At 39.0% G+C, this 26,090-nt stretch overlaps 1 protein-coding gene across 4 annotated transcripts in view; it reads left to right on the top strand.

The window, feature by feature from the left end:
- diaph2 (diaphanous-related formin 2) overlaps positions 1-26,090 on the top strand; it is a 443,473-nt gene that overhangs the window by 136,788 nt on the left and 280,595 nt on the right. For all 4 annotated transcript variants that reach the window (XM_025063481.1, XM_025063479.1, XM_025063480.1 and 1 more), the window contains 5 exons: positions 16,481-16,555; positions 16,642-16,711; positions 17,665-17,801; positions 20,899-21,007; positions 25,298-25,408. In XM_025063481.1, coding sequence (XP_024919249.1) covers positions 16,481-16,555; positions 16,642-16,711; positions 17,665-17,801; positions 20,899-21,007; positions 25,298-25,408 — 502 coding nt within the window. The remainder of the gene's footprint in view (positions 1-16,480; positions 16,556-16,641; positions 16,712-17,664; positions 17,802-20,898; positions 21,008-25,297; positions 25,409-26,090) is intronic.

Genomic DNA, 26,090 nt, shown 5'->3' with positions numbered 1-26,090 from the left:
TGTTGAGGAGATGTTTCCTAATGTGAATCAATGAACACTGCATATTAAATGATCATTGGATAAGTGGGAGAGTTTTTTTTTTTTTTACGTTGACCTGGGATCAGAGTGGGTGTTTGAGTATGATAACCGCTGACATTTAAAAATATGCTGAACATGCAAGAACTTATTTTTACGTATGTAACAATACGTCTATTTTTACCGAACTGTTTGGGAGAAAGGCTAACCTGGAACACATCAAGTTTACTTTAATTTACCTGTAGCACTGACCAACCCCATAAATCGAACAGAAGTCATATTTCTTAGGTCTGCTGGTCCGGAACGCCACAGTTTTCCAGTGGAGAAACGGAATTGAGGAAAAGGAAAAGAAAAACAAAAAAGTCTCTCCCGCTTGTGATACACCAAACGCAACATCTAACTTAAAACATCATCGTCTCACTGTGCGTATAAGTGCTTACAGAAACACACTGCAGGGGTGCAGTTTATATATGGTGCAGCTTAATGGATGCATTCAACACCATAATCCATTGAACTCTATGATGGACTGCAGCTTGTACACGGTTTTATTCAGAAACATTTACACTGTCGTTTTTTTTTTTTTCTAGTTCTTTTTCTATTGGATAGCACTGTCTCTGATGCATTTATTTGTAGATTTGTAGTGTCCCAGTGTTACTTCACATTAGTGAAAGTTATACCAGTGATTCTTCTAACTCAGGCATGAGCAAACTACAGGTCGGGGGCCGGATGCGGCCCGTTTGTTTTTTTTTTAATCCGGCCCACCAAACTTGTCTAAATTAACCCTTTCATGCATGACGGTCACTACAGTGGACAGCTATTAAAATGTCATTTTCTATAATAAGAATAGATTTTGATGGCAGCCCCTACAGTGGATTCTCAGGCGTCCACTGTAGAGGCTTATATGCAACACTGCCATTTATTGCCTTTATTGACTACCTTTTACATGTCATTTATTTTAGTCCACACGAACTCCCCATCTATCTGCTGCTGACCTGGCCCCCATGTCAAACTTTAGGACCCATTGTGGCCCGCAGGTCAAAAAGTTTCCACGCGCCTGTTCAAACTCAACAAAACAGCTTGTTCTGCAACTGTGTTTTGTGTGTAGGACCATGAATGTTTTATTGACCTACAGCTGCTGGTTGGACGCTGTGGTTTACTGCCGGAGTGGAGTCAAGGGCCACGCTCTCAGTGTTTTCCTAAGCAGCAGTCTCACTTTAATCAGTTTTGACTTTGTATTTGTTGTAGTCCCTGCCCACGCAGGGACACTGCTTTCAAACACAGGGGGCAAGTGAAGATGACAGGTGCATTCAGAGCAGTGTGTGTTTGATTAGAAAATGCCCCGGTATGCTAGGCCCTGCTAACCTGATGTTAAAACCACAGAAGCCTTTGTTCCATCGCGCGTGCCTACTAATATGCTCATTAAAGTAATCGCCCCGGTATGCATTGACCGATGAGGTGCTGAGGCTCTGCTAACCTGATGTTAAAACCACAGAAGCCTTTGTTCCATCGCGCGTTCCTAATAATATGATCATTACAGTAATGGACGTAGTAGTGGCCCACGTTTCCTTCTCATCTCATTTAAACACGAATCAGGAAGTGACGATGAATCTTTAGCCCCTTTTTGTTCAAAGTGGATAAATATATTAGCCGACTAAAACAGCACTGACAGTGAACGGCGGCCATTTCTCCGCACATAAAGCAGCCGTTGATAGATTTATAATGTACTCGGCTCCACACAAATGTACATTTCACATGGACTGTGCTCCACAGTGTAATGAATAGGCAGGCAGCTAAAGTAATTATCCCCTGAGTGAATGCGGAACTGCGGCTCTCTCGCTCTCTCTCTCTATCACACACACACACACACACACATACACCCACACACAGTCGTCTCCAGCGAGCTGCGGGGAGTCGACTCAGCCTTTTCACTCTGAAAGGCCAACTGGTGCCAAGAGGATGTAAGGCCAGGCCAGGCCTGCCCTCTGGGTATTTCCAAATGGCTGAACCTTTGACCAGCATGTAAGAGACCTTCATGCTTTATGGAGGAGTCACTTCCACCCAGAGAGAAGACACTTCTATTCTTTGTCTTTCTCTCTCTCTCTCTCTTTCTTGCGCGCGTATGTGTGTGTTCTGTTGCGAAGAAGTGTGGAAGTGTCGACTAGTGGAGTAACTCCACTTGTCCTCAAACACCTCATTATGTCTCTCCTGGGGGGGAAAGGGACTTGTTTATATTCTTGAAAACTAGATGATAAGGTTGCCGCTAATTAATATGAATGTGCTTAATTATCATGGATCACAACACACAAAATTTTGTGTGTTTTTTTTTCCTTATTCCTACTTCACTATGGTAATGTAACCTTTGGGCAGAATCTTATACGTGCAGTACATCACGCTTGTTTTAATTTGAACCTTGGCTAAAATAACAAGGTGGTTTGACTCCTGTTAATGGTTAAAAATATAAATTACGCTAAAGCAAATACAGAATTTCTTTGAGGTAAAAAAAATCTGGTACCTAAAATCATAACTTACTTACCTCTCTGTGTGGTATTTCCTCGATTTACCAGCCACGTTTGTGTCAAATCACCGTCGGCTCATCGTTAGCTTCAACAGCTCAGCTGACATGTCATTTACACTTGGAAATTGACTATGTATGTTCTTGTTCTAATTGCAGCTTCTTGCGTCTGTATATATTCTGACTATGGACGGCTTGATCTGATACTCAAAATTTCAGGATCGAACATCGAAAAAATAACTCCAAAACAACTATAGCTCATTCGATCTAATACCCAAGCCCAAATGCTTAACTTCGTGCAACATGCCATAACTATGCCTCAGCAACGGTAGCCTGCATGCTGCGGTAGAAAAAAAGGTATCGGATCGATATTGGTATTGGCAAATACTTCAAGTTGCAGTATCGGTATCGACATAAACGAGTTGTACCGAGCCTAAAATCTAACCATCCACTCATCCTTCCTGCTTTTCTTCCTTCCCGTATATACCTGCTCCACTCCAGTAGAGGGTGCTAGTCATACATAGAAAGCCCATGAATTACGACCAGACTCTGGTGAGCTGTCCACTTAACATTCTACACGCAGTATATTGAAGGACAAACCTGTGCGTCGCTCCGCTAAGCATTCGCAAAAACTAAACCCTCAACGTTAAATTCTGCCGTCATTCCTTTACCGACTGCTCGCCATTGCCGTTTTTGTTTTCTGGAGGTTTTTTTTTTTTTTTTTTTTTTGGCAGCCTGAAAGAATGCTCCCAGAAGCCTGTGTTTGTCTAATAGTTTAATTGGCTGTGCCGTGCACCTGTTTGGCAGCACAGGTGGCTGCAGGGCCACTGTGCCCGGGGCCTTATCTCGCAGCCAGAGTCCCACACAGGTGTGTGGCAGCGCGCCTTAGCAGATTCTGCCTACAGATGGCGTTGCCTGGGGCGTGAGCCACATCCTCTGCTTTCACTCTTTATCCATCCATACAGCCTTGCTAGGGTTTTTCAAGCTTTTGTTTTCTACTTCTTGATTTTGTCCCGTTGTTGGGCTTATCAACTCTATGTCCAAATATGGTTGATTTTATTACACTAAATGAGTTCTAATTAATGTAATTAACAAAGTTGCATCAGGTGAGATTCCATACAAAAAAAAAAACTGAAAGAAATGCTCCCAGGTTTTCCTTCACGGCCATTTTTTGCTCTTTTTTTTTTTTTTTGGATTGAAGACGTTGCATTTGCAGTGACTCACAGTGTCAGTGTCACGCACACTGCTGCAGGAAATCTTTGCTGCTGACAGGTAGAGCGAACACCTGCTCCGTCTGACAGAAAACACTCCTAAATGTCTGTTAATAAAAACTGAGACACAAAGACAACCCCCATCCCCTGCGCCACTTACTTCTATTGTTGAAAAAGGGGAAACCTACAAACCTAGCTTCCCTACCTTCCCTAAGAACCAACTGCTAGGCTAAAATTAGACAAGCACTTCTCGCTTTGTAGCCTAACCTCAAACTGTACAGCGGCAAAACCTTTTCTTCTCAATTTCTGTTTGTCATATAAACTGGATAAGAGAATGGAGTTCTGCTCCTGAAACGTCAACTGTCCAAAGATATCAACTGTAAACTCTGGTGTAGTCGTCGACTGTCCTATTAATACAGCGGTTCTCAATCGTTTCTTTGTCATGCGCCCCCTTGAGGACAGAGATGATTTCATGCCCCTCCCCCGTCCAACCCACTCCCATCTCCAAATTGAAATACTGTTGAGAGCCTGATAACATGTATATTTTTATCCGTACAAACCACTGTATGAGATGCCGCCACCTAGTGGCCAGAGGCTTGTTATCATTCAAGCATTACAGCAGTGCTACACTTATGTCCAGCGTGCCATATTCCATTGGAAGCCCCTAGCACCTCACCTCGTCCCCCCAGGGTGGCCCCGCCCCACTATTTGGACCTCACCTCGTCCCCCCAGGGGGGCCCCGCCCCACTATTTGGGAAGCACTGCACTAATATAAACTACAAGACTGTTTTAGTGCTTTTGGGCAGCAGGACACACAACCTTACAGTTCCCTGGGTTTCTGTACAACTCACCATTATTCTATGACTGTCAAATCCCGACAGTAACTTTCATATTAGATCTGCTGCCGCTCCGATCCCTTAGACCTATTTAAGCTAAATTGAACTGGGCCCCCCGAACTTTTTTTATTACATAAAATCTTCATGCTACAAGCCAGGGTATTTTCCCCGGGGCTTTAGGCTGTTGGGGTCTTTTTCTGTGTGTGGAGGCGGTACAGACTTGCTGACACCGGGAGTTTTTTTTTTTTTTCTCCGTCCGGAGGTGCGGATCGTTGTGATGATCTTGCTACTTTACCACACCAGGTGTCCCCGACTCGAAATCAGTCTCACTTGGGCTTGACCAATAATTGCTCACAGGTAGATGCGTAGACTAGAGGGATCTGTGAAACCCGACCTCAGGCTTTTTATGAGCGTTGAAATTAAAGCACAAAGTCCGGGAGTTGAACGTCAACCTAGATTTATGTTCATTTAAGTTTAAGAAGCAAGTGTGATGCCCGTATTGTAATAAAAAGGCCTTTATTCAGCAATACAACATTTAGAAGTTATTATACTGTCATTATTCCAAAAAATTATATAATTATAATAAACAATGGCTTAATTATAATGAAGGATTTTCCAGCGGTCTGTATGACCTTTAAATGACCTATGAAAACTAATATTAAGTACCAACTGTTGAGAAAAAAACTGCCTTATGACATAGGGTGACCTAAATATAAGATCACTAAATGTAATTTAAATCAAGCAAAACTTATTAATATATTGTGGTCAAACCGAATAGGAATGTAGCAGTGGTGGCTAGTAGTTGTACATACTGTAGGTTTCCAAATGAAAAAAAACAAACAAAAAACCCAGAAACTAACGTTAGCTAAAAGTGTATGTTTTTAGCTTAAATACAGCCAGAAGAAAAGCTACTTACTAGCTTAAAGCTAAAGCAGTATGTTGTTACTTTTGAAAACTTTTATTTGTGATACAGTTGAACTTCGAGATACGAGCATAATCCGTTCCAGGACCGAGCTCGTAACTCGAGGTTCTCGTATCTCGAATAATTTCTTCTTCTCACTACCATCTTTACAACTCACTTTCTTAGGAATCACTAGAAGAATAATGCACAAAATTGAGAGAAAATCACGTAGGAAGATGCATACGGAGGCCGACGAACAAGTGAAGTGAACGAGCCACCTAGTGTCGGCGTCTGTAAGCGCGCTCGTATCTCAAATATTTACTCGTATCGCGAAGCAAAAATGTGCCTGAAGGCTTGCTCGTATCTCCAAATACTTGTATGTCAAGACGCTCTTATCTGGAGGTTTCACTGTATTTCTAAACACATCATTTCAGTGTTTGTTTATCTAAATTGTTGGGTGAACTTCACTGTAGCTGCACATGGGATTAGATGAGACTGAAGTAAAAGCCTGAGACATGGAATAAAGAGAAATTGAGCAGATGTATGAACCGGACCATCTGTGTTCCCTGACCGTCAGAGAAACACTGACAATTCTGCTGACTTCACTCTCCCTCTCTCATCTCTCCTCCTGTGTAATTACTGAGCTCACATTCTTCTTTATTCTCCTTCTGGGTCCTAAAAGCTACATTAACTCCACCAACAGCAACATGTGACACCAAACCTCCGGAGAGTCCGTCTCCGGTTTAATTACACTCTCCGGTTATAACACTGAGGTAGACCGTATGTGTATGTCAGGGAATTTGATTAACGTCACATCATATATGTATGTTAAAGAAATTATAAAAAAAAGACACCTAAGACACCTTTTTTTTTAACTACCAGTAGTTTTCTGTTCGGTTCCTCAGGGTGTTCCGTCCACAGACAATTAACACCACGAGAATGAAGCAAATTCATCCCCATCTGTTAATCACAACTGCAGGAACAAATATTATCATCTTAAAATCTCACAGCCTGTTTCTGCCTCTGAAACAAAAAAGGCGGATAGCTGCAACTCTGACATGTTAAATACTAAACTGAAAATTATATTTGAGCTTACAGACTTGTAATTAGATACTTTTTCTGATGGTGAAAAACAACCCAATATGTTCTTAAAAATGAGACTGAACAAAGCTGAGCTTAGTGCTAACTGCAAGGCAGGCCAACACTCTCACAGAAGAATAAACAGTCACTGAGATACTTTTTGGATTAATCAGTAGAGGTTTACTACAAACATCATGGCTACATGACAGTACAGGAAAGCCACGGTTCAGTACGTATCTTGGTATTTACATCACGGTCCGGTACATTTTTTCGGTACGAAAAGAAATGCGGATCCGCAAAAAAATTTAATCAATTATGAATAAATGCGTACTGTATATTAGAAGTTTGTATTTTTAAATCTACCCTCCTGTGGACATCTAGTCGCTGATGATACGTCCCTGCTGCTTGGACGTGCCGTTTCTTCCGTCCACAGAATGAGGCTCATCTGTGTTAACTGCAGCTTAATGTAAAGTTATACCTACCATTGAGCTAACAAACATATTGGTACAATTATAATGTGAACATATACCGTATTCTCCAAACTTTTTCCGGCCCTTTGGCTGGGTTTGCGACTTATACTCAGGTGTGACTTATAGATTCAAATGTATAATTTCACACTCATAGCTGCTAGAGCAGTGGTCGCTTTGTGGTTAAGGAAGCAGACTTGGGTCCGGAAGGGTTCAGGTTCGAGTCCACCAGTTGCCAAGTTGCCACTGAGGTGCACTGAGCATGGCACCGTCCCCACACACTGCACGCAGGGGGTGCTTAAGTTGAGCCTGCACACTTATACTTTCACTTTCACTAGAGGGCACTCTAGGGCAGTGTAGAAGTGTCTGCTACTCCTGTACCGCTGAAAATTTACATGTTTGCTATTTTCAAACTCACAGCCACTAGAGGGCACTCTAGCTGGCTGTTGCGACTTATACTCAGGATTGAATTATATATGGTTTTTTTTTCTTTCTTTTTTCTTTTTTCTTCATTATGCATTTTTTTGGCTGGTGCTGCTTATACTCCGGAATGACATAGTCTGGAAAATATGGTAATTAAAGGGTTCATATCAGTGTCGATTATTTTTGCCAAGTTAAAATAATCAAACAAGCATTAAACATTTTGTTTTTCTGTTTATTCGATAATAGTAACATTGCGTTTTAATGGGAGATAACACAAAATCAAGAACCGTTCAAACATTCCGAAGCTTTCCTACACACCGCCGTTAATCGTGTAAGGTCGACGAAAGGAAGGACTTTATATAGTACAGAAGCAGTTCTGACTGACTGATAAAACAAAACATGACATGCGTTTCTGACAGTTCCCTCAGTCAAAGTGACGATAAAGTCAGAAATGATGAAAGTGAACTAGTTTTTACCCTTGCGCCTGACGTCCGTCCTTTTTCTTCTCCTCCTCCTCCTCCTTCCTCAGAGGCAGTGAAAATGGTTTGACGACATGAATATCCTCACTGTCTGCGAACATTTAAAGAGTGATGTCTGTTTGATTTTATGACACCATCTGTTAACCTCCAGCTCAGTCCCGTCTCTTACGGTCCCGCTGTGATTTACTTTATATATACACCATTAAGACTCGTCTGATTCCAATTCCTTATTGGTATAGTTGGATTTATCCTGCACGGGTTTAGGGAAAACGGTTAACCTTTTTAAGCATCACCCATCCTCATTGGTTTATAACTTTGACCCTGGTTTTATAATAGAAAAAAAAAAAAAAACGTAGTCACGATTAAAAGTCAAACCCCTTACTTTCCAATTCTAATGTGTATTAAAATCAAAAAAAAAAAAAAAAACCCAATTCTAATGTGTATTAAAAAAAAAAAAAAAAAATTACCAAGAATAATCCTGTTGAGATTCAGGATCGTTTTCAAGGTTGACCAAAACAGCAGCATTAAAACACAAGTTTAAACGAACAACATAAACACAAACAACATAGACAAACTCCTCAAACAGTAGTTCAATTTAAATTGCACATCAACTGTACATCAACATCAGTGTCTTTTGCGTTCACTAAACAAAATTGACCTTAATCTTCTGTTTATGCTCCAAAATTTGGAAAAATAATCCAGTTTAAAATGTTGCCGTATTTCATTCCAGGGCAAGCGTGCAAATTCTTTAAGAGGCACTTTTGCCAAGGATAGTTTGTGTTCAAGGAATGACATTCATCATTTCTCCATCTGAACAAAAAGGTGGCAGCTTCTAGTGCCTCTAAGAGTCGAAAGAGAGCATAAAAAAAAAAAAAAAAAATACGGCCTTGTAAACTGTGGCTGGTATTCTTCGCACAATGTAGGGTTGTGCTTAGAATACCAGCCAACATTTTTAATACAAACTGCAGTGATGAGTACAGAAAGTAGAATTTGTTCTAATGTATAACACTCTGAGACAGGGACCGTTAAAAACCTAATGCTGTGGGCTTCAAAAACCACAGAAATTTACGCACAAGAACATGCATACAAATATACAATAGTAAATACCTTATAAGTACTGGGATTTTAAAATATGACAGGGGTGGATGGAAGTTAAAAGTGAAGTTAGAGTTCTGTCCTGGTGTGAACATGAGGGTAACTTTTGGTCTTGATTTTTTTGGTTTCGTAGGTTAAAGCCCTTTAGCCCAATCCTCGGGGCAGAGTTGGTCTTAAAATAAAAAAACTGTGACACGCGATCCATCACTGTCATCCTCTGTCCTTCAGAAAACTGAGACGTTGCTCTACAAGGTGTCTCAAGGAGTCAAACACCTTCCACTAAATCAGTGCTTCCCAAACTTTCTCTGCTGGACCCCACTTTTGTTCAAAAGAACATTTTTGCGCCCCCTTCCTGAAAAAAAAAAGAACAAAAACAAAAACAGGACACATACAACGATGCTTCATAGTTTGCTTTGTGTTTACATATATATTTAAAAAAGTCTATGCTAGCCAGTTGTGAGTTCAGTCAAAAACTTCTATTTAAAAAAGTCTATGCTAGCCAGTTTATGCTAACCAGTTTATGCTAGCATTGCCAACTTGGTCAGTGAGATCCTGTGTGTGTGGCGGGGGAATTCCTCGCTTTGCTGTTAAATTTGCTATGAGCAGATCGAACGGGCGACAGCAAAACAAAAGTGAGAATTAAATATAACAGCCTACTTTACATTGATTTTATCAGATATTTCTTTAACCAATCATGTTTTTTTTTTTTGCCAGTCTCTTGTTAAACATTTACAGTATTGGACCGTATGCTGCGTTACGTATAATTCCATTCATTCCATCCGTAACTCTCACCCCTTGCAGTGGCCCTGTGCCCCTCTAGGGGTTGCACCCCCCATTTTGGGAACCTCTGCACTAAATAAAGTCCAGTCACAAACAGACGGAGTAGAAGAAACTTCCTCTCAGTGACTCAGGTTGAAAGGTCCGGATCTGTGATCTGTGCATTCAACTCTCTAGATCTTTAATGTCTTTAATTGTTCTATTATTCCGCGGTTGTGTTGGAGGTTTTGGGATTGTATTGACTTACAGCTGAAGACGTGCAACGGTTCATCTGCTTAACCACAGAAACATCCACAGCTTCATGAGTTCAGGAAAATGTTCAGTGTTGAAACCTGGCACCGCTTTCTGTCTGTCTGCCCCCATGACAAACACTGTCTCGTATTGTGTTCAGATCAATGCCAAACTGGGCTGAAATAATTGTTTTTACACAGAGAGGAATCAGATGGCAGAAATCGGACACTTAAAATGACCGGACTGGACTCCTAATTGCATTGAAAGTCTTCATAGGCAGGTCTCGAAGCAGGTCCTTTTAAACGTTTGTAGGGCTTTCTTCAAATTCAACTTACAATTCAACTTTAACAATTTACAGTTAATTAGAAAACACCAAATGGGAAAAACTATTATATTATATTATATATATTATAAAAAGCTTAAATCGTTACGTCACATTTGTCAAATTCAGGCCCGGGGGCCAAATCTGGCCCGCAGTGTAATTATATTTGGCCTGCGATATCATAAAAAAATGTGTACTAGAGTTGGCCCACCAGTATATTACTCTTATATACTGGCAGGATTTGTAGTATTAGCGGTGTATGTATGTATGTTATAGCACATACATTTTTTTTGTTGTTGTTGGTCTGTAAAAAAAAAAAAAAAAAAATCCTTTAAAAAATAACTCAAAAGGCTACAGATAAAGATACATAATAAGAAACAAATACTACATATATGTGTGTATATGTATTTATTTTATTATTATTATTATTTTCATCTAAATATAGGTCAGTTTGCCATTAGCTGGAATTGCTACAAGTTAGCCCAGTATCAGTATACCTAACCTACCAGAATAGGTCAAAAAATAGCTTCAAGTTTGAGTCAAGCATGTCGGCGTCTTAGTAGGTGAACAAAAATAGAAAAATATATAATAGCTACAAATAGCTCAAAGGTTTTATGTTTACCGAAAAGCCTGTAACGTGTATTAGCATCAAACTGTCCAAACGCTAACAGAATGCTAAATAGTAAAAAAAAAATAAATAAATTACAAAACATGACTGAAAACCTCCAAATAATCCGAAAGTTTGACTGGAAATAGCTAATATTTCCTCAGGAAAGTTTACAGAAAGAACCATTTTATCACTTGTTCTGGATTTTATATCCAGATGAAGTTTCTGTGCATTCATTTATTTGTGCAAACATCACCGAGTAGTTAACCGTAAGTGAACCTTGAATAAAGGCAGCTGTAATACGAGCAGGAAAATAAAATAAAATAAAATAAAAAATGTCTTGTGCCGGAGTGAACATGAATTTTTCATTTAGCCTGAGGAATATACATGATTGCAGAAAGTAACACAATTTGGTAGCACTTAAGTAGAGGATTATGGCTATCAATATTAGATGAAGCAGTTAATGAAATCCTCCGACGTGTTTCCGCATTAGAAGAGACATCTGATCAGAGGAGAGATGAGGAAAAAAAGTAGATTTGATCTGCCCCAAGTTTTTTTTTTTCTTTATTTCTTTATGTCTTTTTCTTCCCTTTGATTTGAAAATGAAAGTGTGGTGCTTTCATTTTGCCGGAACACAACAGTGGCTGCTTCAAAAGTGGCAGGCAGAACCAATAGGACGAAGGGATTAGTAGGTAAAAGAGGTAGATAAAATCCATTCTATTCACTTTTATAAGGACAAGATCGGATGATATGGGATATGATTGGATTATATTAGATTAGGTTAGATTGGAGTAGAGTAGAGTAGAGTACAGTGGAGTAGATTAGATAAGATTACATTCCATTAAATTTGATTCCATTTGATTTGATTGGATCGATGAGGATTACATAAGTGTGGATCAGATTAGATTGGATTGGATTTGATACATTTAGATTAGATTAGATTAGATTAGATTAGATTAGATTAGATTAGATTAGATTAGATTAGATTAGATTAGATTAGATTAGATTAGATTAGATTCGATTCGATTCGATTTGATTCGATTCGATTTGATTCGATAAGATTACATTCCATTAAATTTGATTCCATTTGATTCGAGTGGATCGATGAGGATTACATAAGTGTGGATCAGATTAGATTGGATTGGATTTGATACATTTAGATTAGATTAGATTAGATTAGATTCGATTCGATTCGATTTGATTCGATTCGATTTGATTCGATAAGATTACATTCCATTAAATTTGATTCCATTTGATTCGAGTGGATCGATGAGGATTACATAAGTGTGGATCAGATTAGATTGGATTGGATTTGATACATTTAGATTAGATTAGATTAGATTCAATTAGATTAGATTAGATTAGATTTGATTTGATTTGATTCAATTCGATTAAATAACAACCATTAAATTTGATTCCATTCGATTTGACTGCATCGATAAGGATTACATTCGTTTGGATCAGATTAGATTGGATTGGATTTGATATGCGTTTAGATTAGATTACAATCATTTCTTTTGATTTGATTGGTTGGCTTGTGTTCACATTCGTTTGGATCAGATTAGTTTAGGTTAGATTGGATTAGGTTGCATTCTGATTAGATTAGATTGGATTAGATTAGATTAGGTAAAATTGGATTGTAATCTGATCGGATTCAATCAGATTAGATTAGACTGTGTTCCGATTCGATTCGATCAAATAGGTTAGATTAATTTAGATTAGATTAGATTAGGTCACAGTGATGGATGCATGGGTATTTCAGTGATTTGAATGAAATTGTTAAAGTGTTAAATGAACAGATTGATGGATGCATAAATGGAAGCGCTAATGAATGGATGCGCGGTTCAATGGTTTTAGAAACGGATGAAAACCCTTCTGTTTAAACAGTATGTAAACAGCAAGTAAACAGAGTGTAATAGTGTGTTTTGGGAGGTGTTTTTTAAAACGGATATTCAGCGAGTCCGATCATTTGAAAATACACGCAGATGAATAAACAACAGTAGTGCCGTTATTAAGAGGATTCATCTAATAGTGGGGTTTTTTTAACAGTGGTGTTTACTTGTCCCTCAGATAAAGTGTAACAGGCCATTTCACAGCCCCAGGACAAACAATGTAAAAAATAAAAAAAAAAGTCCAATCTCTCATTTTCTTTGCTGAGACTTTGGGGACATTTAGAAGGCAAACAGCAGAGGACCTGAGGGGAGACGTGAGGGGACAGAAAATGACAGACAGGCTGGGGGAAAAAAAAAAAAATTCTTGGAGGACTGCATTATGTTCCAACCTGCAGCTACACGTACATTTTTGATGAAAAATTTACTGCACAGACACTTTCTCTTCCCTGCAGACATTTATGTCTGTTCTGTTTCACAGTGGCAACGACAACAACAACAGGGACTTACACAAAAACACACACACACATATATATATATATATATATATATAGACAAACACACAACAGTTTGTATTTATTTTATACCTTTTTCCGTCCTTTTTTTGGCGGGCGTGCTAGCATGCGCAAAACGTTGTGAAGACTTTTCTCGAAATGTCTCATTTATTACTAAAACCTTAGACCTTAAACACAAACGTGTCAGCCTGAAACACCTAGACGTGCAGCAACAAGTCACAGCACGCTTGAAGGTAAAAGAGAGAAAAGAAAATTCGAAAGAAAAAAAAAAACAAAAAACGATGGGATAGAAGAAAGAGAAAACAAACAAGTAGAGGTAAAAGTTACCAAAGTTACTGCATTTCACTGGAATAAACTGAACACATTTCAATGAATAAATCGTTTTTTTTTTTCTTTTGACACGAACAAACCTGCTGTTTCACACACTTACACTCTGTTGGACTCTGAACGAATGTTTCTCTTCTTACTTTTAAAAAGAAAAAAAAAACACGTACAAAAGTTCGACTTCCAATTTATTTGACGTTAGTAATAATAATAATAATAATAATAATAATAATAATAAATAATAATAATAATAATAATAATAATAATTTAAAAAAATCTCCACCTAATCTAAGTTCCATTAAATTCACATCCGTCCTTTATTTTCTCTCACATTCAACCCGGGTTATACATACAGTAAGTCCCAGAATCCCTCTGTGTCGTTTCGTTTGCCATAATAACCAGAATTTCTCTTGACAAATATTGGTTCCGTTTCCTTTTGTCTCTGAATGTTGACATTACAGTGGCTTCATTATTAACTGCACTCACAGAGTGTGCAATCCTGTTTTTATTCTTTTTCTTATGTTTACAACGGGAAAAGTCTCTGGTCGACACATCAATGTTAGTTAGTTTGTTTTAGATTAAAAACAGAAAAATAAAATTCCTTTTTTTTTTTCTGCAGTGGACTAAGAAAGCTCAGAAACCGACGTTTATGCAGGACAAAAATCACGGCCGAAATTCTTTACAGAATGTTTCAAACACAGTGGAACCTCGTTTTTTTCAAACTCGAAAAGTTCGAAAACTGAAAACAATTTTCCGCATAGGAATCAATGTAAAATGGATTCATCCGTTCCTGGACCCCGGATTATTCAAACTTTTTCAACAGTAGTTTGTGTACAAGTTCAAAGATAAACAGAGAATAAAGCTATAAATAGGAAAGGCAATTTTGTTCATCCTTACCGGTGTTGAGGAGACGTGACTTTTTCACAAATTATTGTCTAATGTTGCCGACCAACTACTTCTCGTTGATCCAAATCAGTAGCAACTTTCCCACTTCTTCTAATGTCTGAGATCTTTGCTTGGTGATCACAGTCACTCCTTTAGCAAAGTTAGCTTCTTTTATTACTTCCTTGTTCTCAGCGATGGTACAAATCCAAGACTTTCCTAAGCCGTACGGTAAAACCTGATCTGAAACACGAGCGCCATTATCAGGAATTCGTAGAATCTCTCTGTTGTTGTCCTCACTATTTTTCTTTCCACCTTTCCCTTGTTGAGAACAAATAGCACAACGCAAGAAATACCAGCGAAAATCAGACAATCATACTGCGGCTTGCGTGATATTGTTGACTTGTTCGACAATCAATACCTTGTTCGGCAATCAATACCGCCATGTCATTTAATGGCATGTTAAATATGATTGATCATTTATTAGAAATTAGATTACATTTATTAGCTGTCTAATAAAATAAAAAATAAAAAATTGGTACTATATTGATCCCATATTTGGGAAATTACGCCGTTAGCAGCAGACATGCTGTTAACAGGCTGCCCCTAGTAAGTGACAAGCACGTGGTTCCTCTGGGAATCGAACCAAAGCAGGCGTGCTAACTGTTACACTATCGGAACCGACAAAAAAATAATTATGAGCAAGTTTAATAAACTCAGCTGTGACAGTTTGACCACCAATACAGGAGCCTGAAACTTCGATCGTGAAATAATGACATCACAGTCCCGGTCCTCGCTATCTCATCACTCACTGTCTCCTAATTCTCTCTGCTTCGCAACCAATTATCTCCTGCCTTTCATTATCGATCTCGCTGTTATCTTTCTGTTGTTACTTCAATCTTTTTGGCTCAAACACGGCAGCAGGAGCAGCGGGAAACAAAGCACCGAACAGAGAAAAATCAGCTGCTGCTCATTTTTCCCCTCCACTTTCACTTCTCACTAATGGAGAATAAACTCAGGCGGCAATTTGATTTTTCACGAATTAAAAGCCTCCGCAGCTATCAATTTGTCTCTGTAAGAGTTTTAGTCCGAATGAATGATTTCCTCTGAGCTCTGTTCAGTATCGGTGCTGGTAGTTTTCGCTGTAAACAAATCGCATCTGTTTAACCAGAATATTTGGGACAGGGCAGCGCGGCCCGGTTCGGTGAATGAACAAGCCAACCGATACCTTTCGTTAATCTGTGATTAAGATACGAGCTTCCCGAAATACACGTATCCCATATTGAGAATCTGCAACTATTGCGAGATTTTTCTTACGCTTCGTAGCCCGACACTCGTTTGTGCTGTCTCACTCACTGTCTCTTGCTTGGTCATTTTACCCATCGCTTTATTTCTCTCATTCCCTTTCTCTCTTTATATCCCTTTCATGCATGACGGTCACTACAGTGGACAGCTATTAAAATGTCATTTTCTATGATAAGAATAGGTTTTGATGGCAGTGTTGCATATAAGCCTCTACAGTGGATGCCTCAGAATCACCCAACACTGCCATACAGTGGTCAGCCTTTGCAACTGCAGAATAATTGTGTCAACATTCAAAAAGAAAATTTGGTGTATAAAAACAGAACCAAATCAGTTCTTATTTTTATGTCTAAAAACACATACAAAATGTTGATACATTATAATTCAAATTTTGATGCTTTCAAAGGTTTTGCAGTTGGTTTCTTACAGAAATCGCGTTTATGGACATAATGATGGTGTTGTTTTTTGGGCTATCGTAACACTGACCCTCATTTTGAAACATTTTTGAGACAAAATCAGAGAGAGAGAAAAAACTGCTTATTAAAATGAACAGATAACTCGCCGATTGTGTAGCGTTGATTTTTATTCTGTGATTTTTTTTTTATTTTGCAGTTGGGTGAACAACTTTGGTCATGAGGGTCTTGGTCTTCTGCTGGACTCTCTGGAGAAGCTGTTGGACAAGAAGCAGTAAGTCTGACGTGTTTTCATCTCAGTGACATCTTTATGTTATCTGTTGTTGGGATTAACCGGAATTGTTTTGTTGTTCTTCACAGTCAGGAGACCATTGACAAGAGGAACCAGCACAAACTAATCCAGTGTTTAAAGGCCTTTATGAATAACAAGGTTTGTATGAATTTTTTTAGGCCAGGTATTTTACATTAAATGTAGGTGAACGACAAAAATATACCATATATTTAATGACTCTTAGTTAATCGCAATCATTTCGGCATGATCATTTTAAGATTTACTTTTTCTTACGCTTACATAAAAAACATATACAGTTGTAACATTTTAAAACAAGAGAACGTAAGATGATAATAGGCATCATTTGAATTCCACTGATAGGTCGGTTCTATAGCGTAGCGGTTAGCATGCCGGGTTTGATTTCCACAGAAACCAAATTATCTGCGCCTTCAAGGGTCAGCAGGTGGCAGCAGATCTACTGTTAACATAAAAATGTCCCAAATTGTTATTATTATTGTTATTGTTATTATTATTATAGTAGGAGCACAACCTCTGGTGACCAGATTAAAAACCTAACCTGGATTGGGATAACGCGAGGAGCACAACTTCTGGTGCCCAGATTTAAAACCTAACCTGGATTGGGATAACGCGAGAAAGTAATGGGAGAACTACATACTTTTTTCCTTACATTTTCACACTTTTAATTGTCTTTATAAAAAGTTAAAAAAACGACTTGTCTGCAGAGCGCCACAGATTTCCTGGATAAGTAATTATTGATATTACATCTTTTAATTTGAATCTCCACATGCGCTCACTCCTCGCTTGTGGAGCTTGTGGCTTTAAAGTACAGGAGCCTGTGAGCATTTGTCCCTGTAGTCCTGTCCTGAATTGAATTACTTCATCATCCTCACAGTGTTTTTTTTTTTTCTCTTTCTCCTTTGGCCACGTTGTCCCTCCTTAAAGAGGGAATTAGAGGAAGTGAAAGTGAAAGTTTTACACCAATGCAAAGGCTCTCATTAATTCAGATCTTGTGGGATTTTTATTATTATTTTTTTTAATTTAACCTCCACTCTCCCCTGTCTTCTGTATCTGTGTGTGTTTGTGTTTTACAGTATGGACTGCAAAGGATCCTGGGAGACGAGCGCAGCCTGTTGCTGTTGGCTAGGGCCATTGACCCCAAGCAGACCCACATGATGACAGAGATAGTGAAGATTCTCTCAGCCTTCTGCATCATTGGAGAGGAGAACATGTGAGTTTGTTTCTGTTCATGCTATTTTAAACGTCCTGTTATACAGAAAATACAAAAATACAAACAAAAAAAAATACACGAAAGTTCCCCAGAACAAGTTAATTCATCTATCAATAACACTGTAGAGTTATTCCACAAGAACAGACCAGCAGTAAATAAGTAGAAAAATGTAGCAAAGTTCACCAGACATAAAAGAGAAAATAAAAAATAAAAAACCTTAAAAAAATATATAAATACTCATGAAAAGTTTATTTCAAAATTATTTGTCCCTACATTTTGGCCTGAACAGTTAAAGGATCCCCAAATAATTCAGCAACATTTTATTGATTTTTGTTTGCGGATAGTGTATATCAGCGGTCCCTGACCCCTGGTCCAGGGACCGGTGCCGGTGCCGTAGGTCATTTGTAACTAGGCCGCATAATCTGGTAATGTTTCAAAACAACAGGTCATTCAGACTCTGATACTAACAGAATAAAGTCTGAAATATGTTTTATTTTGAAAATGTAACGATCCTTCAACGATGGCGGTTCACCGTTATGGCTAATACTGGCCGACCAATCCTTGGTACAAAAAAGGTTGGGATACATTTAACCCAAATAGCCATTAAAAGTTACATTCAAATGACTGACAAAAAGACTAAATAAGTAAAATAATAAGTAAAAGCTCATAATAAATAAAGCATTTTTTTTTAATTTTAATTATGTCCATAACCATAGTTGTTGGCACTTGAAGAGCTTTGTATTAAAAAAAAAGTAAAAAAAACAAACAAACAAAAAACACTACATAAGGTGGCAGTATTGTTGTGACTCTGTCTGAGATAATGGTCTCAGACAGAAAACGTTTGAGAGGCAGAAAGCGATGCGATACATTCTGCAATTAGATCCGACAGGTGATTCGCACATTGACATCACGTTGAATGTTACATGGGTAAAAATACATATAAGTGAAGAGAGGTGAAGTTTTGCGTGGCTCATTAGAGAATTAGACGACAAAACATATAGCATCACGCGGAGCTCAGTTTGAAGTCGGAAAGAGAGTGTTTGAGGAAGGTGAGAAAGAGCTAAGGAAAAAAAAAAAACCGAGACAGAGAGGGAAAAACAGAGAGTGAGACAAAAGAAAAGCTAGGGGTTAGCCGAGTTTAAGCTAGTAGTCACAATAATCCTCGTCGTACTCGCTGTGATTAAAACTTTATTGTTATTGTTGTGGTGTTAAGAAGTCTCAAAAATATATATGTTATACAGTATACACGGTATGTTGAGACCTAGCAATTACTTAAATGTGAGTATTGTAGCATATTATTAGCCTCGAAACAAGCCAGAGGTCAAACTTAGCCAATGCGATCATTGAAGGTTAGCCAAGTTAGCTCTTTTGTTTTGATTTTCGATAGTGTGTGTGTGTGTGTAGGGATTTCCATACAAACTATGTAGGTTTAGGTGTTAGCATTTTTCAAAGTGTTTCTTAGGTTGAACAACGGAGTGTTCGTGAAGCTGTGGTTAGAAGACCAGAAAAGACTGTTTGGACAAACAATAGTATCTCTTTAATTGTCATAAGGTGCGCCGAGTGAAGAGTCAAGGTCAGGGCTTCACACCGACAACCCAGTTTCTCTGGTCAGAGATAGGGAAATTGCAGATTTACTTTGTTTGATCACGGCGGACACCGAATCTGAAGTTTCTTGTTATTCTGCCCTGCTTCTGTGGGAAACAATATAACCCACACGTACCCACAAAACACACACACACACACACACTCACTCCTCTAAATCCAATTTATAAGCTGTCAGGCAGACTGTGAGTCTGTGGCAAAGTACGAGCATGAGTTCAACACATTTACCAAGCTAAACTGTATCATCTGAATCTGTGACCTGACAGCGTTTCGCTAACGTCTGTCACAAAACTGCAGCCTCTCTGTGTACTTAACTGGACTCTGCAAGTGTCAGCAGTCTGGGCGTCATTCGCCACTCCACTGACTAGTCCACTCCGCTGCGCCCACACTGCGAGTATGTGTTGTTGATCCCACAGTATTTCCCTTGGGGATCGATGTGATAAACCAGAGGAAAAGCAAAGCGATTCCTTCACTGTCCTGGAGAAAAGTCATGTGTTAGCGCATAGGTGGGACCAAGTCCTTGCTTTGCAAGTCCTAAGTAAGTCTCAAGTCTTTGCACTCAAGTCCGATTCGAGTCTCAAGTCAAGACAGGCCAAGTCCGAGTCGAGTCCAAGTCAAGACTAAAAAGTGTCAAGTCAAGTCCCAAGTCCTGTTTCTGTTTTAAGTCCTTTTAAACAAAATAATAATATATTTACACAGATCACTTTGGGTTTTGGAGAAAGTATCAAGTCTTGTCGAGTCAAAGGGCTCAAGTCCAAGTGAAGTCACGAGTCCTCTGGTTATAGCTATAAAGTAAATGTATGTTGCATAACTTAAAGCAGTATTATTGGCTAAGACTTATTTACATGTATCTTAGTGAATCAGTTGACCTTGTTTCTAAGTAAACAATGTTAGAAACTTCAGACTGAAATTTTTTTTGAGAGAAATTCTGTTCCGTTTTGGAGCTAATGAAAGTAAAACAGCAAATGTGTCACCGCAAAGGTGGAATAAACAGAGCACCTGCGGTCTCTGTCTCTACCGTCTTCACATTGTAAATCAAGGTTCCCTGTGTTTGAGCTCTTCACAAACGTCCTCCTTCATTCACAGACTTTTGTCTTTCTCTGTCTCTCCTATTTTCCCAGCGTCCTTCAGCCTCTCCAACTGTCGTCATTTGCTTTACTTTCCCACACCTCTCTCTGGCTGCTCTAACATCCCATCATTCACTGCACTTCTCACCCAAAGACCGATCTCATTCTTTGGTTCTTCGCATTTCCACCGAAGCCCCGCTTTTTGTATAAAGTAATTGCAGTTACAAGTACGCTGAGACAAAATGGAATAATGATGTGAGAAATAGTGAGAAATAGATCATATTGCACACAAACACAAAGATGGAGACACATTCAAACTAAAGAGGAGCGGGTGAAAAGTGTGAGTAAATGTTCTGTCAGCAAAGGGATAAACATGTTTGTTGATTGTTCTCTATTTGTTTTTGGATTTTTTTTTTTTTTTTTTTTAGTTTGGATAAGATTCTTGCTGCCATGACCGTCACTGCAGAGAAGAACAACAAGGAGAGGTTCTCCTGCATCGTGGAAGGACTGGAGAACCACGAGGCTCAGCAGCTGCAGGTCAGAGGGTCATCCAATATCAGACAACAACTGCAGCAATAACTGTCTACTTTATCACTCGCCATTACGCTTACAGCGATGCAACAACAATTATAAAACATCCACCACGTAAAAAGTAATAAACAGAAAAATGAATCAGTACAACAGGGTAAAATTCACCGTACCGTTTTTTTAACATACAGTAGAACCTCGAGATACGAGCGGCTCGACATACGAGTATTCCGAGATATTTTTGAGCACGCTTACAGACGCCGACGCTCGGCGGTGGCCGAACAGTCGGAGCAGCCCGCACCGCCTCACTCGTTCACGTCACGTGTTCATCGGCGTCTGTACGCATCTCCCGCGAGTCTTCCGTGTTGTGTTTGCATTATCTACGTGATTTTCTCTCTATTTTGTGCATTATTCTTCATAATAGCGATGAGTCCTAAGAGAGTGAGTGGTAAAGATGGTAGTGAGAAGAAGAAACGTATGATGACCATGGAAATAATGAATGCATGAAATTGTCAATATATATATATATATATATGCGTGGTGCCCACTAAAGAAAGAATACAAATAGAAAAAACACAACAAAAATACAAATTAATTTTACAAAAAGTAAAAAAAAAAAAAACGTAAGTTAATTCTAAATTTATGTAGGTTACGTAGTGTACGTGTAAGGCACGGTACGGAATCAAGTGTCTACGTACGGGCCAACTCTCTTCCCTCCGTCCTCCTTCCTCCGCACATGCCGCCATTAGCCGCTACTGTATCGTCTGTCTTGAAGGTAAAAACTCATAATTAAAACCACATTTGATTTTATATCACAGGAATCCTTATATACTATGATTTTTATATATATATATGTCTCTATAGCATAGTTTTGTGTTATTCCATTATTAAGGGATTTTTTTAGATGCCCCGAACAGATTTTTTTTTTTTGTTTTTTTTTTGTCTGTGTATGTCTCTATAGCATAGTTTTGTGTTATTCCTTTATTAAGGGATTTTTTTAGATGGCCGGAACAGATTAATTTTTTTTCGGTTTTTGCTTATGGGAAAAAAAATAAATTCAAGATACGAGCACCTCCAGTTACGAACTCGGTCCTGGAACGGATTATACTCCATATCTCGAGGTTCCACTGTACTGTAGGCCAGCTAGTTTTTGCTAGTTTTGAGAAGAGAAGATAGCCTTGTTATCCATGGGATTTTTTTTTAAAAGTAGTACATTTCTTTAGCCTGTCAGAGGCCACACTGCATCTTGTTATATAATACAGACTGTCAGAAGTGTTGGTAAATCTCCGGAGAAAAGCTCACCCCAGTAACAGTACGCTAGTGCTGCCAGTTTTCCTAAAACATGGCAAAGCTCTTTATGGTCCAAAAAGTCTCCAGGCCCTGGAAGAAGGATCTGTGCATTCAAACATATTCTGTCTCCCCCAGAGGCCACGTACTATACATAAAAATAAAATAAAAAAATACAATAAAAAAAAGCTTCACACACCAAATCTTCACAGGGTTTATGTGACCGAAGGAAGGCTGTGGAGCTCATAAAAAATTCCCTCTTCTCCGGTGAACACATGGATACTTAGATCAAACATACCTCAGTGCTGTATTGCTGGAGTCAGAGGTGATTGGTTTGAAAAAAAAAGGGTGGAATAATATCAGATGTTTATGATTGTTCATTTTTAATATTCAACCTGTCATTCTATCCTGTAAACCAGGGGTCCTCATACCCCGGTCCAGGGAACAGTACCGGTCAGTGGGTCATTTGGACCCGGGGGCCTTAGTGGAACACAGAAAAAAACAATGTACATCAGTTTTACTAATTTACTTGATTTAAAAAAATCCAGTCATAACCCTTTAGTTTTTTTTTGCATTTAAAAATAATCTGTCAATGTTTCAAGACAAAAGGTCATTCAGACTGTTTGATTTTGAAAATGTAACGATCCCTCGACGATGGCGCGGTATTAGCGGTCCGCAGTAACGCTTGATACTGGGCGATTGCTAACGATGTATGTCAGAACGATGGAAGACTTTCAATAAATGTATGGGGGATGGTGATGTAACCGTGAAAGCTGTAGGTTGAGGACGTCGTAAACCGTCGTAAACTGTTGAATACGTATTGATTAAGTTTTATTGTTTAACTCATGTACGTGTTGCGTTGTTTTATTTTCTGGTGAGCTAACACTTAGCTTAGTTGTCGATAGCATAGTCAAGTTTAGACTATCAAGTTAGCTTCACAATATCCAGGGAGGGCCAAAACATTAGCAAACTTTTTGGCTCATCACAGGTTGGAATTTCTTTCATCTTCCTGCGTCAGCAAAGCATTTTAATTTACTCCACAATTAGAGGAGCTTCAGATAGATACAACAACAGCCCCCCCCAGAGGAATATCAACTCTCACCTCTTGGGTTTTCTACAACGCACTTGATCCCCAACAGAATAATTCCTCTGGTAAATCCTAACATTCACTTCCACAAAAACCACATGGTAAGTGGTGTTTTATAGCAGCTATATAGTTTTTTTTTTGGGTTTTTTTTTTTTTTTTCGGCTGTTGAAGAAAGCCAATGAAACTAGAGCAAGCTATGTTGCTTTATTTGCCCTTTAACACTGAGTCCCGTGAGACTGATCTTGACAGCGCTGTTTGGGAAAAGAAAAAAAAAAAAAGCCAGAGGAGGAAGCTGTTTTATCTAAGAATAAGAAAAAAAAGACACCAGAAACTGTCAAAAAACTGTGAGAAGTGAAATGGAGATTTTACAACATTTTATTTCACACAGTATTATTGAAAACAGCAGCTGGCAAACCAAACTATTTTCCACATGACTTCTGCTCATGGACCATACTCGGAGGAAACTTTTGACCAGTGGACTGACGATAAAGTCAAGGAAACTTTCTGTGCTTTTTGGTAAGAAGGACTTTGAGATCTGTTCACACAAAAGACGACTGATTCCAAGCATCTTAACTCGACCTACTGGTTGACAGAGAGAGAAAAAGAAATCTGCTCCAAAATATGAATAGATGGCAGTTGGGAAAATAGAGCTGGGTTTGACTTCACTTGTCTTTTTTTCTCGGACCTTGAAGCAATTCCTGCCTTTTTTTTATTTACTTTCTGCGGAAGTTTTGCTATATCGCTGTATTTTACAGATTTTCTTGTTTAATGTTTAATATTTTCATTATTTTCATGATAATAACATTTCCTAACCTAAAAAAAAAAAAACGTAAAAATATACAACTAATATAAAATAACCTAAAAGACATCATGGAGAGGAGATTGAAAACAGAATTGTGTTCCTCGCGCTGATTGGCTGATGCATCGTAGTGTCGACTCTCAGCATCTCCCCTTGTCTGTTCGCCTCTTGTTGACTTTGCTTTGCGCCGTAATACGTATCGGACGTAGCTGTAAAGTTCGTGCTCTTGTGTTTGGTAAAAGTTTACCCGAATTTAGACGCTGACACAGATGACAGTTAACAGGCGAATTTAGACGCTGGCACAGATGGCAGTTAACAGTTAACTTTTTTTGCACTCCTGCGCTTTGCCCGACTTTTATATACGTATACAATGTGTATTTAATTTATTTACATAATATGTATGTCTTATATTTCCATTATACAAATATACTGTGCCTATAATTGTGTGGGGAAGGGTAATACAGGCTAGGCGGGGGTTGGTTCGTAAAGGCTAAATATATACATAAATAGTAGTATAGTAGTATATAGTAGTAGTATTATATATATTATATTATATATTTGCGGATTTTCCCTTATCGCGTTCGGTCTTGGAACGCAACTACCGCGATCGGAGAGGGATCACCGTGGTCACTTTTATAAATAGCGAAACCATTGTTGTTGCTCCAATTAATAACACATGTGAGCCAAGTGCTGCAGGTCAAGGTTTGTGGAGAAAGATTTCAGTATGTTTCCTGGGAATCTCTCTGCTTCCCATCGATCCTCTGTCCAAGGAACGGTGTCTCATCTGGAATCATCTCCCCTGAAACTGCTCCAGCTTATTGTTATTCATCAGCAGACTCTAGCTGAACACCACCAACCTCCACCTTACGCACATTTGAACACACACACACACACAGGTGATGCACTTCCCTCACCATTCTATTCATTAATAACACACACACACACACAGAGTCAATAAATCCATCATGTCTACTACTTTCTGACGTCTTGGTCCAGGTTCACTTTTCTGGGGTCATTCTTATATTTGAGTTACATGAGTTTTGTTTTTTTTTTGGAAGAAATGACAAATGAAAATGTATATTTGTGGGAGGTTCATTTAAATATCTTGTCTTGTTTTTCACCCCAGGTTGCCTGCATGCAGCTGATCAACGCTCTGGTCACGTCTCCCGACGATCTCGACTTTAGGATACATCTACGCAACGAGTTCCTCAGATGTGGCCTCAGGAAAATCCTGCCCGTAAGTCACGGACTCGATCTCAACAGAAGTTACGTGCGAGCCAGCGTTTAGCTGTATCCTAGCGTACGTTCGTCTGGGCAAAGTTTGATGAAAACGTCGGAAAAGATTCATTCCGAGGTCAAGAATTCTGTTACTAACGGTGAAGAAGTCGCTAGGTTTAACATGGCTGGGGATTGTTTTCAGTTACCTAGATTTTTGTAGGCCTATTTAATGTGGACATTATAACAACAATGGCCAGATTTGGCCCACGGGCCTGAGTTTGACACCTGTGAGATGAAGCGTTGTCATACAGTAGACATGTTGTTATTCAACCGTTAGCTTGTCCTTGGCTAACCTGCAGCTATTTTTGCGGAGCGTTGTCTGAAACATACCCGTGCGCACACGTTGCTATACTGTCAGGACAATAACAACAACATTAATGACATTGTTATAAAGAGTTGTTGTCAGTAGCCTGTGTCCTCACTTGGCTCATCCAGCAGTAATTAACCGCTCGCTGGTCTTCACTCATCACTCACCCTCTCATTTGTACCGAACGGAGGTGAACATGTCACTAATAAGTCATCGCAGCCGCTCCTGATGATTACCACTGTCATTACTTTAATCATCTTCCACTCTGCCCCCTAGAACCGTAGTGTCTCTGACGCTCATTTAGAGCAACGCCTCCAACACCGGCGTCCGCACG

This window comes from Cynoglossus semilaevis, chromosome 15 (genome assembly GCF_000523025.1).
Source record: "Cynoglossus semilaevis isolate Cse_v1.0 chromosome 15, Cse_v1.0, whole genome shotgun sequence".
Lineage (NCBI taxonomy): Eukaryota > Metazoa > Chordata > Actinopteri > Pleuronectiformes > Cynoglossidae > Cynoglossus > Cynoglossus semilaevis.
The sequence above is the reverse complement of the archived record's forward strand: the minus strand, read 5'-3'. Positions and strand labels throughout refer to the sequence as shown.